Below are 21,421 nucleotides of genomic sequence, written 5' to 3'. Positions count from 1 at the left end.
TTCAGCCATAAGAGCTTTGTAGCATACCAATCTGAAGATCTTTGTAAACACATGCTTTCAGCGATCATGACAAGAAAATCACTTCAAAAATCATGCGATTCCACATAAGAAACTTTGCTTGGGGCGACAGGCGCATGATGCAGTGTGTAGATGTTTTATCAAGTTGTAGACTTGAAAACCTGTATGGTTTTGTGAGCAGATGTCACCCTAATAAATTCAATTTTTAAAAAAACCACATGGCCCTGGCTGGCTTGGCTCAGTGGATTGAGCTCAGGCTGCAAATCAAGGAGTTGCTGGTTTGGTCCCCAGTCAGGGCACATGCCTAGGTTGCAGGCCAGGTCCCCAGTGGGGGCCACGTGAGAGGCAACCACACATTAATGTTTCTCTCCCTCTCTTTCTTCCTCTTTCTCTAAAAGTGAATAAATAAAATCCTTGGGGAAAAAAAAGGACAAAGTTAAAAAAACACACACACGAAGCACTAATTATCATTCTGGTTTCCTTGGCATCCAAGTACATTTTAAAAGCTTACACTTTCCAGTAGTTAATGATTTTGAAGCTGAACATTCATATCTTTGCATTTTTAAAGCATTATGCAGTTCTTAATATTTTTGACAAGTCAGTAATATAGTTCTGTTTTATCTTGAATTTACAGCTGAGAAAAGGATTTAATTAAAAAAAATTATTTTAAGGATATACAAGAGTGGCCAAACTAGGATACAAGTTTTTGACTTTCCAATATCTACATAAGTACGAGTATTCAAACCATTTAGATAAACGAATTTTTAATGCATTTCCCCATTATATTACTGCTCTAGAAATCCCCTTTTAACAGCAGCCCCCAACTTTTTTGGCACCAGGGACTGGTTTCGTGGAAGACAATTTTTCCACAGACTGGAGATGGGGGCGGGGTTTGGGGATAATTCAAGCACATTACATTCAAGCTCACCTCCTGCTGTGCTGCCTGGTTCTTAACAGGCCCCACCGGTACCCTGTCCATAGCCCGGAGGCTGGGGACCCCTGCTGTGTAAGACAGTCTTTGCCTAAAAGTTGGTTTATTATCCCTTCTTCGGCAGAAAATACCTTGCAGGTGGCACAACTGTGTTTGTTTCAGGGAGGGAGCGCTTTAATCGGTTGTTGAAGAGATTGGGAGTGTCTCCTCCCACGGAATGTGTCCACACACAGTTAGGAAACCTCTGCGGCATCAAGAGAAAGAGGTTATAAACCCCAGTGGGAGCTCAGGTGTGCTCACACAACAGACACCTGTACCGGCACCAGAAAACAAAGACAACACACAAGGATTTCTCAACAGAACTGCCCGTTTTCAGGGTAGGTTCCTTCTGAAGAAATCAATTACGATAGCTTATTTTCAAAATGAAAAATATTCCTCTGTAAGCATCCACAGAAGCTGCATTTTCTTTATGGTCCCACTTCTTTTATTCATGCATTGCTTTTCAGATCCAAGGAAAGCTGGCATATAACATTATAAACCACTATAATTCCAATTCTCTACTTCGAACAATACTTTCATGTATTAAGATTTCTGACAGTGGTATGATTTTAAAATGCTGCTTGCTTATGAACATGGCCACAATGCCTCTTCCCTTACAAAACATTAATTTAGTAATTATTTAATATTAAAACCATGTATTTATGACTTGGTACAGACATTTTATTACAATTAAGCTGAAAATGGAAACAGCTTAATTTAACAGGTAACTAGTATTTGAACACATTTTAATTCTGAAAACCTACTGTTGAACACAAATATTTCCTATTTTAACTGTGTTTGATAAGTTCTGATTTCACATTTAAAGCAAAGCTATCAACTGATTCATACCATATTTTCATAATATATTCATGAAAAACTTGCTATCAGCTAGAACACTACAGATGCTTTAACAACTCACATATCCTTAGTATAATTTTGTTACTTTTATCTATCTTTTTACATTTTCTGTTGTTAAGATCCAGGCTATATTCAACTGACAATTACAAAGATAAACACTATACAGTCCCTTGCAAAAACAGTTAGTAGGAATGTAAGTTGGCAGTACTTTTGGAGAACAATTTGGCAATAATGATCAAAATTATTTGTGTCTATATACATACACACACAATTTGATGAGCAAATTCACATGTAAATCTATCCAACAGAAACACCAACCTAAGTGGGCCAAGATGTACACACAAAGGTCAACCCAGCACTGTTGGAAATAGTGGAAAGATGACAGGTGCCCACCTGTGCAGAAGAGGTAACACAGCAGGGCTCAAGGCTGCTGTCCTTGGGAAGGCCTGTCTGCGTGGTCGGCTTTCGGCTACTGTCCGGGAACTTGGCAGGTGAACAGCTCCCTACACGGACATGAAGCTCTCCCCAAGGACCCACACCTGGGTGTATGAAGCCATCATGGAACTGATGTACTACATTATATAACTGCGACTCATCTAGTTTTAAAATAAACTTTATTGTTTAAGCCACATGAAAATGGCCTAATGCTTACAGTCAAAGGTATTCCTCTGGATTTCTGCTTCTGTTGGCTTATATAAAATGGCAATGAAATTATAGGCCAGTCTGCTGTTGTACCCACAGACACACCACTTACTAACTTTATTAATTGTGGCAAGGCATCTGGAGGTATAGTTTCTTCACTGTACATGTGAAATGATACCTAGCATTTTACAAGTACTATTATGAAAAAATAGAGGGCTACTCACTGCGTTAGCTGTACAATGTTACAAACTTGAACAATCAGACAAGTTCTAACGAATAACCTGGTCTACAAGTGGCCAATAATGGATCCATGCCTCCAGGTGTCCCAACCCTAGCATATTTAAATCCCAGAAGTTCTTCTGCCCAATGTCCACGTGTCATGCACGGGAAACAATTTTGTTCAGTAGCCTGTGTGATGACATATATTCTAATGAATTAAAGTTTTACTTGGGCAAGTGTTAGCAGTTTGATTTGACAAGATTATAGGTATCACACATTGTCACTCACAGGGCATTTGCAGAATTCCTGAACACACAATGCCGGAAAACAGCACAGAGCAGAATGAACTGTCAGACGGGCGAGCCCCCATGATAGGGAGAGGGTCTGCTACTGGCAGCAAGCTAAACAATGCGGCCCAGGCAATCTCCGTTTAAATGTCACAAATGAGAAACTAACAGTGAGGCACATTTAGGAAGCTGTAGAATTTTCTTCTGAGTACCAACTATTCTATAACCATAGACACATTCTGGAACTTACATTACCACTCTTAAAGATTTTATCAGAAATAATCAGTATTTAAATGTTGTACTTAATACATTTACTAATCATGTTATATGTATGTATTTGGACAGATGCCTACATGTATCTATACATATACAAACAGAATACATACATATACACATAAATGTTAGGCCAAGGGAGCTTTAAAACAAGCACCAAAAAATATATAATTGACTACAAAAGTGGAAACTGAGCTTCTTAAGCTATCAATCACTTAAGTTACCAACCACATAAATTTCATATATTAAAAAATAAAGCAAATAAGGCAAAAAACTTTAGTGCACTTAACCATACAATATATAAAATAGTTAATACACATCACAAGTCCATTAACAAATTATAGATACAAAATAATTAGCCATTTATATGCAATAAACATTAACATTTCAAGAAAAAGGTTTTTAAATATAATATTACCAAAATGTACTTAACATATATCACAGAAGTTATAAGAAATATTAACATTTTTTAAACAGGATTACTTCTATTACATTCTAAATCAAAATTTTCTCTCCATCTATGCAGATTTCATAAAAAGTGTTAAAAAATAAATTTTAATAAATTCTTACTCTAAGTTTTTGTATTTTTATTCTAGAACTATGTTAAAGTATTGCCATTTCAAAGAAATAACCTACAGTTTCTCAGAAGAAGTATTTTTAATAACGGAAGTCTTCTGTTCAACATACAAAATGTAAATCTTTTCTTCTGTCAGAAGGTTCAAAATTACGAACTCTACACCAGGCTCTTTTTTCTAAGTTTTCTTTTCCTCTTGGGCACAGTGACTTCTAAAAACATAAAATTAAGAAGTCTGTCAGCTCTACAAAAATAATACTTAACTGATAATATGCACTTAAACTATATATATGATAGATTGGTTTTAAATAAGAATGCCACACAGCAAAGCTCCAACAAGAAATCTTAAACCTGACATAATACATGATTTTTCCCTCAAAATATTACAGTTGAAAACTTACTAACATAGACTCTAGTTATCTTAAATCCTACTTAATAATTAGCTACTCTGAAGTTGTTTCATATGGGTGTGCCCTCCCTATAATTAGCATGGACGCAGTGTACAAGATTTGAAAAGTATCTAGGCCGGTGCAAAGAGAGATGAAGTGCCTACGATTTCAATTTCATTTGCATTAAACCTGAAAATGTAACCCAAAACACAGTACCATCCATCTTTTTGGCTATCACAGCAGACGCCAGAACCAACATGTAAACAGGCGTCCATGTAGAGACAGTTGTAAACCTAGTAGTTACTGGTCGTTAAAAACAAAGAAAATAACAGAAGATACAAAAACATGAAAATTACGAAAAATGTAAAGAAAAGAAATATTCCCCACCAATGAAAAACAAAAGGGGAGTAACAGGAAAAGGTCTAAGAAAAGAAAAAGAAAACAGACTCCAGAAGAACGCAGCCGCCAGGACAGAGCGCGGGGGCCCCATGAACCAACCACCCAGAGGACAGCACGCCCGGGCCTGGAGGAGACTTCTTCACAGAGGTGGGGCCAGCGGGCGCCTGGCGCTCGAGCGCACCAGGAGGGGGTTTGCTATTGAGGAAGAAGAGTCTGGGGGTCAATCAGTGACAAGTACACAGAAAAAATAAATTAGTAAGGCAAAAAGAATTTATTAACTCTCTAGAGAAAAATAATAAAATGTAGAGATTAAGGAAGAATCACAGCATATCGCATGGCCCTACTGCCAATAATGCTTTGTAAATGCTGAATACCAACACAACTAAAGTAATAATTATACTGGGAGGGTGGAACTGGAAAGCATTCAGGTACTTAGGGTGGGAAGCAAAGGATACAAGAGATGAAATCCTCACCTTCCTCAGTGGGTAGTCAATACATAATCCATAGAATTGAAATATGAATAAATGCAATATGAACATGTTATTTAGAGACACAGAGTTAAGCACGATAATTAGCAAAGGGTTAAAAGTGGCTCTCCCTGGGGAGTAATAAATGGCAGAGTTAGAAGACTGGCTTCTTATAATGAGTATTATAAAATTACTTGAATTGTTAAATTACATGCATATATAATTATGATTAATGAAAACCAACTTTTTAAAAGTAACAAGCCAATGATTTCGGAATAGGACTTGCCAGCTAGCCATAAAGGTGTGTGTGTGACTAATAGTTTACACACACAGAGTAAAAGCCAGCATGCAAGACAGGAGAGAAACCAGTCTGAAACTCACAAGACTGTAAAGGACTGTTTTGTACTGAGGTAAGCAAATGACAGAAGCACTCAGATTTTTGAAGGAACAAACACTCCCTTTTACTTGTCTATTCCTTGTCTTCCCCGTGCTTTTACAGCACCCTGACTCTCTTTACCATAATGTGCTGGCTTATTTCCTTCCACACTAAACTGTAAGGCCACTAGGGGCACAGACTGATAGGACTCATTCAACAAATACTTACTTAGGTCTACTCTGGGTCAGTCACTGTGCTCAGATCTACAATTATTATGATTAATAGAAAATGGTTTTTAAATGTTTATAGTATGTATCTTTATATGTGTCTACCTAGCTAGGTGCTTGAAAGTAAGACGACACACCAAATAAATGCTTGCTGAATGAATATACAACCCAAATTTTAAAAAAAGGCACTATTCTTAGTACATATTATATTCACTGTCATTGATGGATTACCAATGACAACTATGAGTGTCTTCATTATGTATAATTAATGCTAAAATTCTCCAACATGCCTAAGGAGAAAGCACAACAAGAACACACAGCCAACCCTCACACTCATCGGGCTTTCCTTCAGCAGTCAGACAAAATTTCGTCTCTACCTGCTTCACTGTGACTGCCGTTCTCCTCGTCCTCTTCCGTAATTACGGGCATGCTCAGACTCAGGCATCTGTCTTCCTTCTGCAGGTTCTGCACGTCTCCTGCAAACAGAGGGGAAAATGATTTTATGTGAAAACAAATGTTAACCTTTGATAAAAATTTCATACAAATAATGTCATTATTATAATATAAAAATTAGATGTTTAAACTAAAAGCTAAAATTATTATGGTAAACAGAAATATGCATTTGAAAATGCCTTTTTTTAAGTACTGGGTTGGCCAAAAAGTTTAGTTTTGTTTTTGTTTTTTTCCATAACATGGCTCTAGTAGTGCTTAGTTGTCTTTAACTTCATTCGAAACAATTTTGCTAGATTGTATTGTGACAGCTGTCATAGCAGCATGCTTTAAAAAAAAAAAAAAATTCATCAGCCCTGGCTGGCTCAGTGGATTGAGCACAGGCCTGTGAAGCAAAGGGTTATCGGTTCAATTCCCAGTCAAGGCACATGTCTGAGTCACGGGCCAGGTCCCCTCTGGGAGGCATGCAAGAGGCAACTACACATTGATGTTTCTCTCCCTGTCTTTCTCTCTCCCTAACCCTCTCTCTACAAATAAATTAATTTTTAAAAATTAATCAAAATTGGTGAATTTGGGGGTAGCCATTTTAATACTGAAGGTGGAAAAAACACACATTTTTGGCATATTATACTTTACTATTTCAAGAAAGGTAAAAATACAACTGAAATGCAAAAGATCTGTGCAGTGTATGGAGAAGGTTCTGTTACTGATCTAATGTGCCAAAAAGTGGTTTGTGAAGCTTCATGCTGGAAATGTCTCACTCAGCAATGCTGCATAGCCATGTAGACCAGTTGAAGCTGACAGCAACCAAATCTAGACACCAGTTGAGAACAATTAATATTATAGCAAGTGGGAGATGGCCAATACTCAAAAATCCAAATAAGTAGTTATTGATGAAAATGAAAAAAGTGTCTTTTATTTTACAGAACAAACCACATGAGTTCTTTGGTCAACCCAGTATTTTCAGTTTGTTCCCACCTACCTACCATGCCATTCCTGGTAACAGCTAGGAGTGTTCTATACTGGGCATTAAGTATCTACAAATGTTTCTAATGCTCCTTTTCTTGTATAATTTTTTAAACTTTAACTTTTAAATATGTCATATCTTTAAGAACCAAATACCAAAGGCATTTTATAGGTACACTATTTCAAAAGAAAAGCAGGTATAGCTTAACCAGTATAGCTAGAGGGAAATATGGTTTATAGAATGTTACTACTCACCATACCTTATTCTATACATAAGTTTGTTTCACACACAAAAATTACTAATAAAGTATGATCTGGAAAATTCTAGACTGATTCTACAACTATCTAGATATAGCACTTTGAACAGGTTATACTAATTAATCTGTCTGGGTGTAAATTTCATAATCTATGAAATGATGAATTTGATGACTACTTAAACTCCCTTTCTGTAGTGAAATTCTAAGAATATAAGATAATTCATTTGTTTTTTCATATTAAATCTCACGAGGTTCTCAAACACGTATCTAATCCCTTTTTATAATAAAAAATCAGTGAAGGAAGATTGTAAATAAGACCCATTCTCCCTTGCTGAGTCTCAAAAAGACTTTAAAAGCTACCTCTTTTTCTGGAAGACATCTTCCTTCCTACTGATTTCAATGTTTCTTTGTTTCTTTTCTTCCTGGTTGCTCTGATCTGTCCTTGACCAGATGCAGAATCAGAGTCAGAAGAGTCAACTTTGACTTGACGATGCCTTCTTGACTTGGAAGCCTTAAGAGTTAGAAATTCAATTACCCACAATGAATTACAAAATGAATCCAACTGATACAGACAAAATACAAAATCAAAGATGTAGGAAGAGTTACAAAAATACAGGGTCTGGCAGAAATAACGCCACTGAGTGTGGTTGATAGGGTAACATGAGTGTCTTGCATGGGATGGATAGCAATTTGAACATTTCACCTAAAATGCCATATGGTATGCTTAGTTGTGATATTGTTACATTACAAAATTACATGTAATAAAAGATTTTATGTAATAAAAAAGGAGCATTATTTTGCGCCAGACTTAGTGCCTCATATTTGTCGTGAGTGCTGTACCATTATTCTGGCTTAACACCTGTCACATGGTATACTCTTTCATCATTACAACAAGCAAGTTCCTGCAGCCACCATCACCACCTACTCAGACTGGGTCAACATGCAGTTGCAGCTGCACGGCTGGGAAATGGAGGCACACAGGACAAGTACTGTGCTTTACTGCCCACTAACCTATTCTCCCTTTCTTCTGAAATTTTATTTTCCTTAGTTACCACCATGTGTCTGAGTGGAACTACTTTATGCCTGGCTCCAGCTCTGGCCATATGGCCCTGATCTACTCAAAGTGAGTTTCATGACCTCTAGTTTGTCCAGGCAAATGATCTGCATCATAACTGATAAAACTCAATTTCAGAACTGTTCAACTGTTGGGAAATAAAATTCTCCCTTTCCACTGGACCTGAACCTGGCAACACGCAAGGCTGGAGCTGTCATGAGGAGCACCTGAAGACGGTCAAGGCAACATAAAAGGTGAAATGTGGCTGGACAGTCCAGGGAGTTTTCGGTCCAGCAGTCAATGCCTAAGCAGGGCGTTGATTAACACAGCAGCTTTCAGTTAATGGCACATACGCAGTGCAGGGAGGTATCAACATCTGGCTAATAGCTACCGTGCACTGTATGTTCACTGTACCTCAATAGAGGAAAAAAAAAAAACTATGCAATAATACCCTTCTAACAATTTATGGGAATTATGCTTTAATTAAATGATTTTTTAAAATTATTTCATAATTTCTTAAGCATCAGTGACCACTATATAATAAGGAAACAGCTCTGGTTTCAAGGAATGTGGAATTAATTTATTGTTCTTACTGCTTTTATTCAACAATACCTTGTGCTCAATTTACTGTGGTATGCACATATACAACACTTAAATAATCTACAGTCACTTTTCATTTTTTTATTTATTCTTTTTTATTCTTACAACCAAAAATGATAGTAATTTCCCACAGAAGACATTCTTACATTCATGGAAAAAATCCTGGAAAAAAATGATATTAGTCACCTAAATTTATCAGTGCCCCCTCCTGAAACGCCACAAAATGAGAGTAAAGGAACAAAAATGAACAAACTCACAAAACAAAGATAATAAGAAACACAGCGTCTGTTAAAAAAAAATTGGAAGTGGGGAAGTGAATGAAAGCTAACGACAGAATGAAGAAGGCTGAAACCGAACTGCCCATGTGGAGGGAGTTACTGGAAAGCAAGCTGATCCGAGTGGATCAGGAACTGAAACCATCAGAAATGGGACTGAAAAATGGGTAGACACGTTGAAAATCTACTTAGGGATCACAGTCCAATTCTCAGACCCAAATTAACCAACTGACTTCTTCCTGTAGAAAATAGGAGGTGTGCCCTCCGGAGACTCTAAACCAGAAACGCTGTAGGCCCGAGGAAGCTGGCATAGCCAAGGAAGGGGACAGAACCTTTTACTGTAAAAAGGGAGGTTAAGTGAAACCTGCATAAGGAATGGTAAGCCTCTTGGCTGATTCTCGTGGTAGGCTTTCCAAACTCCAGCAGCTGGGCTTAAGAGACTGAAAAGCTCTATCTCCACATGACCACTCTTAAATATGATTTGAGGATCTTCAAACATTTGAAAAAGTCACCAAAATATGAACTCCAGAGGGAAAAGAGGAAACTTCAAAAAACTGTAACATCCACAAAGAAGTAAGGTAATGTATCCAGAGAAAAAAAGATATAAGGAACATTTTTAAGCCCTGGCTGGTGTAGCTCAGCATAATGAGTGCCAGCCATGAATCAAAAGGTCACTGGTTCAACTCTCAGGGCACACGCCTGGGTTGCACGCCAGGTCCCTGGTGGGGGATGTGCGAGAGGCAACCACACATTGATGTTTCTATCCCTCTCTTTCTCCCTCCAGTCCCTTTTCTAAAAATAAATACATAAAACCTTTTTTAAAAAAATTCCTCCAAACAGAAGGCCATCAAATCAAACAATGCCCACAATGATGGAAAAAAGACCTATACCAAGTTATTAGTATCATGAATTTTCAGAACCTCAAGGATAAACAGAAACTCCTAAAACATTCCATAAACAGGAAAAGAAAAGCTGGAAGACAATAAAGAACAATGGCATCAAAATTCCAGGTAAATACCAGAAGTAATTAAATGAGAAAAAGTTAAAGACAGTTGCCTCTTGAGGTTAGGAAGGAATACAGGGGCAGGAAGTGATAGAGCAGGAGATTATTGAGTTATACAAGCTATACAGTATTATTAGACATTTTAAACTATGTACATATATTACTTAGAGGAAAAATAAAAATGTAATTTAGAAAACACCAAGTCAATTTCTAAATTACCTTACTAAAGGAATAACTTACCTGGACAACAACTGAAAAGGCCTTTGATTTAATTTTTGCTAATGTTTCTGCCCTTTCACAGCTCTGAAAGTAAAAATATACAAGAAGAGAAAAAGTTAGAACATATAAACATTATGTAAAATTATGAATACCCACAGAAATAATATTTTAGACAGAGGAAGGGTATAAGAAAGTAACATCCGTTGGACACATATTGAGTAAAGACACATAAACACACACCACATTCTCACAGCAGGTGCATGATGCCATCCCCACAGCTACTGAGCATTAAGGAGGATAATATGAAAAGATCATTGGTGATGAAACCATTCCCTCCTCATCAGTCTATAGCCAAAGACGGCCAGCCCCTTGTCTCATCCACTGAGTCAGATGAAAACTCCTGAAGCAAGACACTCCACACCAGCTGAAAGACTGACAGAAGTGAGAAAAGACATAACTCTCTGCCCCTGCAGGGACCCAGGGCACCTCCAGCATCATCCTGCCCGCGGGGTTAACACCTACTCCCAATCTACACCTGATGTAGTCTTAGACAAGGTTTCCAGTAAAAAACAGACTAGCTTTTCACAGAACCCCATGTTTCAGAATTTTCTAAGATACGACCAAGGATCATAATGCTTAGTATACAGAATCACAGCCAGACATATATTAAAAAGAAGTTAGTCAAACTCCTGCACTATAAACAATCAGTGAATTTTTCTGACCTCTGATTCTTGTGAATTTCCTTCCCTCTTTTCTTCTCCATCTTTAACTTTTGATTTTAAAGATGAATTCTGAAAGAGCAAAAATTACACATATACAAATTAACAATTCAAATTAACTAATAACTAATTGCAAGTCAATTTCGTAACAATGAGAATCGTTCACTTAATTACTGAAAAACTGAAAGATCATTTCACATTATTGCAGTATGGTTCACCACCTGACATTAAGATCATGGTTAGGTGTCAAAACAGTTCTAAAATTCATCAATAAAATGCCTAAATCCTCTAAATGAAGGACAACATATACTTTATGTGGTAAAGAAAATTGGTTTATTCTTCTTCCTTTCAGGTTTCAGAGGTCTTAGTAATGCTCACTAAAGATAGTTGATTAAAAAAGAGTACTGCCCTGGCCGGGTGACTTGGTTGGTTGGAGCGTTGTCCCGTGTGCCAAAGGATTATGGGTTTGACCCTCAGGGCACATACCTAGGTTGCACCCTGATTGGGGTGCCTATGGGAGGCAACTGATCTATGTTTCTCCCTCGCATCGATATTTCTCCCCCTCTCTCTCTCTCTCCCCCTCTCTCTCCCTAGAATCAGTAAATATATCCTAAAGTAAGGATTTAAAATAATATTTAATAAAAAACAAAAGAGAGTACTATTCAAACATTCTAAAATGTGCTACATCATTAAAATAAATGTGGGTACAGGAAGCAAAGTATTTCCTTCTCCTCAAGACCGTCATCCCCTCATCACTTTCCTTGTGTATGGTTTTCTAAAATAATTTGAGCCAGCTCCCTTTACATAATGGAAAGCCAAAAAGTGGCATCAAATATTTCTGAAAAACACTATGAAAGATATCTACCTAGCATTTGAGAAAGCACTAACACATTATCACACACACAATAAATAATTATAAGTTGCTTATTTTTATTTTTCAGAAGTATTTACTAAAATAAGATGAAGTAGTGGTTTCAAAGGTAAATTTAGCAAGGCTAGCCTTCAGATTTCGAGTAAAAAAACTTCTCCAGCTGAAAAGCTTAATGTGGAGTATAGGTAGCTCTGGCCTCAGTATTTGGATCAGAAAACCAAACTGCAGGTCTGTGTTGATGGGATTCCTAACGGGTAATAAACCAAGGCTGGCAGACACCACAGGCGAAGCCACCACGCAGGTCTGGCGGTCTGCAGCCACACAGCAGGGTGGGACCAGTATGCCCAAGCTCGGACTTTCAAGAGAAGCTGGATGTCTGGAATATCACATGCAGTCTGCAAATATTTAAATGTCAGTAATCAATTCAAAATTGTTAAACAATGTTAGGATCGATGTTGTGCCAAACAAAACACCTCTTTGTGCAGGATCTGGCCCAAAGATGGCTGTGTATCCTCTGGAAAACGCTAAATTATAAACACTGCAATAAATCTGTGGTATACCAAGATGGCTCATTCCACTGTAATTATATATATTATTTGATTATACATTATAAAATTGCAATTAGATTTGATTATACATACAATATGTGTAAAATCTATTTATAAGGTTAAATAACATCACGCAGCTAAGAAGTGTCCAAGAAAAGTAACGCCCTCTAAACCTTAGCTCCACAGGAATGTAGCCGCTCAGCTAGGCTGCCTCTCTACATCACCGCCCTGTGCAGCCACGTGCACAGTAAAAATGACAAGGTGAGGTACCAAACAAGCCATCACATACCTTCCTGTCTTTGTGCCACTGCTGGTGCTCCAAAACTATGTTCTTAATAGTATCAAAAAAATCATCCTTTATCAAGCTGAGGGCTTTGTCTGGATTGGACTTATCCGCTGAAATTACATGTTTCATGTTCTGATAATGGTCATGAACATTCAGCATTTCCTAAAGGTGAAAAGATGAGTCTTTATTTCCATTTTATAGAAGAAACTATAGGCAAAACCAACACAAAATAAAATGACATTCCAAAGTGACTGCTGATAAGAAGCAGCATGCTACAGTATATTGAAAATGATTTAACTGTGTAAACAAAACAGTACAGCTTTATTAATGAAGCACAGGCTGCTTTCAGAGGTACGTATCATTCAATTCAACTTAACAAACATGAACATACACTGTTTGGGAAAAGACTAGTTAATAAAGGACTACACTCCTGGGTATAATAAAAATTACTTATAATATCAAATATCATTGAATATCACTACTGATAATAACTAAGATCACATTGTTATTTTATATTGTCATTTCGAGTATATTGACATAGTTCTTTACCCTAGGCTGCAAGTTCCTGTATAATGACTCCACTTAACCCTCCAGAGACGTACCAATGACCTTCACAAATTTCAAAGCCTACGTGCCTGTACCCATGAGCTTCATCATTACCTCAGGGTTAAAATGTAGGATCAAAAGAAATAGAGGGGATTTACGACATCATTTGCGGCATTATTTATTCATCAGACCTTCCTCCCCCAGAAAGGTCCGTCCACAGGGGCAGCTCTCAGGGGTAAGGAGAAAGGCAGCACACTGCAGGCGGACTTACGAAATCAAATAAAACCAGTACTGGGACGTGGCTCAAAGATCCGCAGGTGACCACTGACACTTCTTTCACAGATGGCCACGACAACATCTGAGTCACCCCTAGAGTGGGCTACTCAACTCACTTCTAGATTTGGGTGGAATTAACAGGATTTGTTCAAAGAGTCAGAAACTGCTCAGTAGTGACGAGTGCTCATATACGGAGCATCTGCAGAGGGAAAGCGCCCAGGCACGCGGAGCCCCTGACTTTTCACAGTTTACGACGTGCTGTACTCCCGTTACTTTACTACATGCAGTACCACACAGGGGAAAGGCCACTAGCGGGACCTGGTTTTGGCCCGAGTTCTGTCACTTGCTAAGTTGTGATCTTGAGCGAATCCCTCAATCTGAGAATCATGTTCCACATGTGTACAAAATGGAGTAATGCCACCTAACCCACTGTTAAAATATTAAGTGAGCGAATACAAGTGAGAGTGTTCTGCCCAATGTAAAGCATTAATACAATTAAGTGTTAGGAAATAAAAGAAAGTGCCTAGACTTTGGAGTCTTACAGGCTTAGACATTAAATCAAATGTCTGGACCTTAGTTTCTGCAAATTACTTAACTTCCCTGGGCCTCGGTTTCCTTGTTTTTATAATTAGGGAAACACCACCTCCTCTGCAAAGTTACTATGAAGACTAGTGAGATAACACACATGAAACACATAACACAGTTCCTGGCACATGCTGAAAACTCACCACGTAATGGTCATTAGTAGAACTGTGTAAATGGAAAAACCGACTTAGAAAGGAAATAATTAGCTGGAGGTCATATTTAAGTAGCAGAGTTAGAATTAAAAATCAGACATTTTAATTCAATATCTTATTCTCTTCATTTTTTAATGCCTCCTTAGCCACAAAACTAGAACTATTGAGTGGCAGAAGGATGACCAGAATTCAAGTGTGCTAATATGGAGACAAAAGCAACTGTAAGCAGTAGATGGAAAGTAGAAAAGTACTGAATTTAAGGATCATCAATGAGTATGGGCCAAAGGCTCTACAAGGACAGACAGAATGAAGAGAGGTATTGACAGAAAAGGCTCTCAAAGCAGGTCTGTGGCAAACCAAAGATGGAGATCAAGTCAGGATGAACCCACACAGAATACTCCATTACTTGCAGCTTCTAGGAATAGGCATTTCCAAGCCTGGCCCTTCTGACCTTCCTCTCCAATCACCCCAAAAGCAACAGGCATCTGTGCCCTGGCTGGGGCTCAGGTGGTTGGAGCACAGCCCCAAACACCAAAAGGCTGCAGGTTTGACCCCCAGTCAGGGCACATACCTAGGTTGTGGGTTTGGTCCTCGGTCGGGGCATGTACGGGAGGCAGCCAATTGATGTTTCTTTCTCACAGCAGTGTCTGTCTCTCTCACCCCCACCTTCCTCTCTCCCTAAAAACCAATAAACATAAAAAAACAGGCCTTTGTGCATCACTTCAGCTCTATTCTCCTAGATCTTCCTAGTTTGCAGTTTTTAAATAAGCTTATAAAAAGGAACTTAATAAATACGTATTGTTAAAGAAATAACATGAAAATAAAATCACTTAAATTCTTGTTTTATGACCTATCCAAAAAATGAAATACAGATGGTGGTTTTAGTATCTGAATGTAAATATCCCGAGTCCAAGTCCAGTCTTCTACATCTTTTTTTCCCCCCAGATGAATCAAGCATTTTATTTAATTACAACAAGGAAGCACTCACTTATTCTTTACTTAAAAAATAACATTCGGCCCTGGCCAGCATGGCTCAGTTGGTTGGGTATCATTCCACAAAGCAAAAGGTTGCTGGTTCAATTCCCAGTCAGGGCACATGCCTGGGTTGCAGGTTTGGTCCCTGGTCTGGGAGCTTATGAAAGGCAAACTATCACCGTTTTTCTGTCACATCAATGTTTCTCTCCCTCTCTCTAAAAATAAATAAAATCTAATTTAAAACCAAATTACATTCAGGCTTATGTTGAAAATACTACCTAGGTAGTTTCCAGAACCTTATTTTGTTTCAATGACGTTACTTGCCACTCAATCCTGGAACTGCTGAGATTTGAAATCATGTCTGTCCTGTGCACGGCAGGAAACTAAACGAGTCTTCACCCGTGTCACTGAATTCCTCAGTCTCTTGTTATGTTTTCTATCACCCCTCACAATTAGACCCAGAACAATTAGATCAACTTCACAGAACATTTGAAAAATAGTTAGATCTTTGCATAATAACCCAGCTCCCTCCAGGTTTTTAAAAGTGAAGAAGGTTACTTGTGCAAGTCAGAATCTGACACCAGTTAAATGGTGCCAGCTTTGCCCGTACACAAGGACACGCTCTTCCACAGCTACGAGGGGAGACTGCCACGGCTGACAGGCCCCAAAAACACAGGGAACTCTTCTACGTCTTTGTTTCCAGCTGTGTTTCAAGATTTTATAAATTTTCATATATTTAGGGTATGTTATTTCTAATACTTTTGAGGAAATAATATGCATTCTATGGTTGTTTAAAGCCACTAAAAATTTTTCAGTAACGAGTAGAAAAAGGTATAACCTCATATGGTTAACAGTAAAACACTTTTTTTTTTTACATTTCAAGAGAATAAAAGCAAATTTACCTCTAATACATCAGAAGTGATAAGTTTCATTACACGATCATTTGGGTCTTTAAATTCTTCTGTAACTTCAGCTCGCTGGATTTTTTTCTTCATTCTACATGACAGCTATATGATAATGAATGTCTTTTAAAGTATATTTTTTAAGTATGGAAATAAGTATGATAGCAACAAAAACTGTCTATCAGTAAACACGAATGACACAAAAACAGCACTAAGTATATTTATTAAATAATCCATTTTTCAAAGACTATTATACTTTTAAAATAACCCTTATGATAACCCACGTGCTTAGAAACTCAAATGAGACTCAGAGAGCCCCATATTTGCTAGCTGATGGCAGAGCCAGAACTAGAACCTAGTGCTCTTCTAATCTACTGTCTCAACTGGCATAAGATCAAAGAAATATCGTATCTTATTAGTGAAAGTTTCAACTTTCCACCAACTGACATTCAAATTCTTTGTTCCTCTTTCAATGGTACCCCCTCGGATGTCTGAATAAAAAACAATGAACAAATGCAGATGCTGACTGTAACGTGCTCTTCTAACAATCTGCTTACCAGACAGCATTTGGAAACACATCACATTTAAAAGCAGAGACTGAATTTTGTTTGCAACAAAGAGTAATTGGAGAGCATTTTCTCCTTTTTTAAGAAGCCTTTCTACAAGTATTAGAAACTATATAATAATGTTCTTTCCACATTATGGAGACTGAGATACTTTAAAGGACAATGAAGTATAATTTTTCACTTTGAAGAAACAATTTTAGGGGCCATACCAGCTTGGGCATTGCTGTAAAGTGAAATGCTTTGTCTAGTCGTAGCTTCCTAAAAATATAGGCTGCATCATAATGCTGTGCATTTATCAAATCTTGCTGAAATTTTAAAACTTCATCCCAGTCCTTCAGGGCAACTCTAATCTGCAAACAAGAGAAGTAAAAAAGTTGTTACTAAATGTAAATCTTCACAAATGTTTTAGAGTTTTGAAACACTGGCATTTCTACATAAATCAGTTTGCTGTAAAAATAAGTACCCGTTTTGTGTTTCTGCTGGTGGAAAACAACTCATCGGTATTACCTTTTGTTTGGGTTGACACAGTTGGGTGTTATATAATCCATACAGCAGATACAAAGCACCAACTCTGATCTGGAAGGTATACGGAGGTAAAAAATATCGCCAAGCCAAAGCTAAAGCTTCTTTTGTAAACGTGTTCTTCTCTAAATTTCTCATTTTACCACTAGAAAACAAAGAGAAAATATGTCGTGACTTTAAATAAATAATGAACAAGAAATTAGAAGAGGTATATTCTAGCAGCTACTAGAAACTGGATGGGCATTCTACATCTGCTCTCTTCCTGATTCAAGCACTAAGACCTAATCTTGGTTGTGTTCCGTCCACGGAGGCATAGGCATATACCAGGTAAACAGGATACAGCTACCTAAAGCATCAACTTGACAGAACTGGGGAGCAAAAGGGGAGGGGTTACAAATTACTCCCAGTTAAGAATTTAAAACATTTAATAAAGTAACTATGGTTATGTTATAGAATAAAATACATAAGCCACATGCATTTTAATATATAATAGATATTTTCCTCAGTACTCTCAGGGATTCCCACGAAACCTCATTTGCCCTTGGGACATCTAGGTAAAAAAGTTACAGACTACAATACAATGTATCGCATCCCTCCTTCCAATTCTTCAGGGCAAAGCTCACCAAGGGAAAGTAGACTCCTCTGTACTCCCAAAGCCTGGTCTCTCCAAATAACAATTAATGCAGTAAAAGAATGCAAAATACCTACTGTAAGTATAGGCAACCAAAGCAACTTCTAAAGAAAATTCCCCATTTCTTAAGTGGCTCTACCTTTTTCCTCTTTTTAGTTTTTCCTCATTAGCTAAAAGTTGAGGTGACCCCAGCAAAATGTTCCTGAACTACCACTTTTTCCAAGAGGGTTACAATGAAAGATCATGGGTTTGGGAAACAGGCAAACATATAGATTTCAACATCTGCTCTGCTACCTACTGGCTTTGTGATCAGGAAGAAATTACTTAAATTCCTTAAGTCTCAATTTCCTCATCTATAACACATCCATTCTACCTGCTTTTCAGGGTTGTTCTATGGATTAAATACATTAAGCTATAAATGCATTATATTTAATAGACATTTTTAAAATTAGTCTCTCTCCTATCATTATTTGTACAACAAACAGCTCTCCACCCTCCATCCCTACAATGTACAAACTACATAGGTAATTTACATCAACAGAGAGAAAAAAGAGAACTTCTATACTTTACTCAGCAAAACAAAGTTTCAATCACAAGAACCCCTTCATCAATTATTTAGCCTTTCCAGTATTTTATGTATTATGCCAAAGGACACCAGATTCATCCAGTCACTGTCCTCTCAGAGCTCTGTCTAATGGAGGGAAAATTTTAAAATAATAGCAAAACTGAACATTTACTAAGCACTTAGAGTGCACTTAACATATATTAATTAGCTTCTTTAATCATCAGAACCGAGGTATTACCATTGTCCCTCTTTTACAGATAAGGAAGCTCAGGTAAGTAACTTAACAAAAGTCACAGTCAGTGGACTCAGGTTCAAATTCAGGCAATTGGGCTCCGGAGTCTGTACTCTTAAACACTAATACTTTTTTTTAACTACACACCATATAATGTGTAAGAAAAGAAGAGCAGAATTCCTCATTTAGTCTAGAAGGCCAAAGGAAGGCTTCCCTGAGGAATGGGCATTTGAATTTAAACGGAGTGAAGAATGAAGTGGCCAGGCAAGGGGAGTTGGGAGAAAGCTCCAGGCTAAGCAAACACCTGTAGAGGCCTAGGGAAGGCCTGTAGAGGGCTGGGGCAAGACAATGAATGCACGGAGATTGGTACTGAAGCTGCAGAGAAGGGCAGAGGCCAATCACAACCGGTCTAGCCAACCCTGTTAAGAAATTTGAGCTGTATCCCAGAGGCAATGGAAACCACTGAGGGGGTAAGCAAGGGATTGCCCTGGTCAAATTTGCACTTTTGAAAAAGAACTCTGGTTGTTACAGGTAAAATGAATTCAAGCGTATGTCTTGTCTTTGCTTAGGTGTTTCTTGTTTTGAAATAAGGAGTTCCAGGAGAACAGGACTGGAGGAGGGCAAACGATGGTGACCTAGGTCAGGCTGGGCAGTGGAGCTGTAAAGGCGAGTTTAGAAGGGCGGCCCGGCACAACCACATACTCAGGAAGAGGCCGCAAAAGGATGCAACCGAAAGCAATGAAATCACCCAAGGAAAGCACGTAGCCTGAGCAAAGGCGGCAGTCCAGGAGAGATGGTGGTAGCCTTCAGAGAATGCCATTTTCCTAAGCCCTTCACAGGTGTGGGGGGTGGGGGAGGAGAGGAATGGAGGTGGGTATGCAACTACCTACGCCGCGTCCGAGCAGACGCGGGCAGAGAGGTTAGTAGCGGACGAGAAACACCCACCAGAAGATGGTCCCAAACTTCATGCTCCTCCAGAGCTCCGTGAAGTCCTCGAATCGAACACTGTCCGTCTCTTGGAAGCGGCTGAGCAGCGCCTCACAGTCGGCCTGCAGACCTGGAGGGGTCCCCATACCTGCAAAGCCAGTGCTTACCACGAGTTGTGGCAGCCCCGGCGGTCGCCGAGGAAACGTAGCACGGACGCCCCGCCTCCGACGGCGTGACGCACACGCGCTCCGTGACGGGCTATCCGACCCCGTTAGCTCCACCTCCAACCAGACCCAACCTAAGTGGTAGCGTTGCTCACTGTGCGTGTGCTTCAACTCTTGTTTGTCGAAGGACTGAGATCAGCCCTTTTAATTTCTTTGAAAATGTTTATATCTCAAGTGTCAATGTGAGCCCAGGAAGGAATTTAGGTCTACATTAGGCTAGCTTATGAAAGTTGGCTTTACCCTTACTAGGTGGGAGAGTGACAGAATTCAGCTTTTAATAGGCAGGGAAGAACCGTTCAGACCCTCAACACTCCCCCTGGTGGAAAGAAGTCCAAAGAGGGTTTACTAGGAAATGGACTGGACTATCTACACAATAGGGAGCTTCCTCGGAGGCTCTCTCGTTATAGACCAAGCTGTCTTTTGCAACCACTCTTTTCTGTTTTTGTTTTTGTTTTCTTTTTGAGAATTTTTATAAAAACGCATTTGAGGCGAACAGGATACACCTGGAAGCAAGATCTGACCAGACTGAGATAAATGCTTACTGCAACCTCTCTTGAGGAGCTGTTTTGTAAACATCTCCCCACCACCACCCACCCAGGGCTACTCTACAATCTAGCATAGTGCTTAACAGAAAGTATTTACCTTATGTATACTTTTTATTTGGCTAACTTGGCTTTCTCTATACACTCCACCTCTTAGCTTATCCCTGGAACTAGATATGGAGTAGTATTTTGTACTTTTCACCATCTCTCTGATTGCAAGGCATGCTGGTTTTATTCCTTAGGAGCAGTATCCTAATATAATAGGAAAGCATGGGTTTTCTGTCTGTAAATGGCGATTCAATTCACTTTACTGATCATTGATCTACTTTTTAATTTTATGTATACAGAATAGCATGTAATGTGTGCGATAAAAAGCATAGCAGAAATATGAACATCTGTGTGCATTCTACCTGTGTGGAAACCAGAATATTACTAACACTGCCACCTTAATGTGTGAATTCCTCCTTTAAATTCTTGCCTGCCTCTACCACTACCTTGATAACAACTATCTTATTTTGTTCCTCATTATCTTGTATATGCTCTATCACATGTGTATGGCTACCTAAACCAGATACTGTTTAGTTGTGGATGGTTTTGAGTTTTATGAAAATGGTAGTGCAATGTATAAAACATATTCTTTGAATTGCTTATTAAACTTAGCAATGTTTCTAAGATTCATTCATGTTATTACTCATAGCTGTAGTTCATTCATTTTTACTCCTGCCTAATATTCCATTGTGTGAAAATACAGTTTATCCATTATTTCCTCAGTGCAAATGGTGGGTTCCAGGCATTGCTATTATAAACAATGCCATGAACACTTGTACAT

General features: G+C 38.5%; 1 protein-coding gene and 1 non-coding gene across 2 annotated transcripts; both read right to left on the bottom strand.

Moving 5' to 3' along the window:
* Nucleotides 1-1,101: 1,101 nt before the first annotated feature.
* Nucleotides 1,102-20,049, bottom strand: SNAPC1 (small nuclear RNA activating complex polypeptide 1). Its single transcript, XM_028506403.2, has 10 exons — nt 19,845-20,049; nt 17,457-17,616; nt 17,159-17,299; nt 16,384-16,488; nt 12,951-13,109; nt 11,246-11,314; nt 10,545-10,607; nt 7,733-7,883; nt 6,077-6,175; nt 1,102-4,053 (listed from the first exon to the last, which is right to left on the bottom strand). Exons 1-10 carry the CDS (start codon nt 19,970-19,972, stop codon nt 4,001-4,003), a joined length of 1,128 nt encoding a protein of 375 aa, XP_028362204.1. The 5' UTR covers nt 19,973-20,049; the 3' UTR covers nt 1,102-4,000.
* Nucleotides 16,031-16,161, bottom strand: LOC114493673. Its single transcript, XR_003684285.1, has one exon. It is a non-coding gene; the product is annotated as a small nucleolar RNA SNORA24 (small nucleolar RNA).
* Nucleotides 20,050-21,421: the final 1,372 nt, after the last annotated feature.

The sequence above is a fragment of the Phyllostomus discolor genome, chromosome 1, assembly GCF_004126475.2.
Source record: "Phyllostomus discolor isolate MPI-MPIP mPhyDis1 chromosome 1, mPhyDis1.pri.v3, whole genome shotgun sequence".
Lineage (NCBI taxonomy): Eukaryota > Metazoa > Chordata > Mammalia > Chiroptera > Phyllostomidae > Phyllostomus > Phyllostomus discolor.
This window is presented reverse-complemented; position numbering and strand designations above follow the sequence as displayed.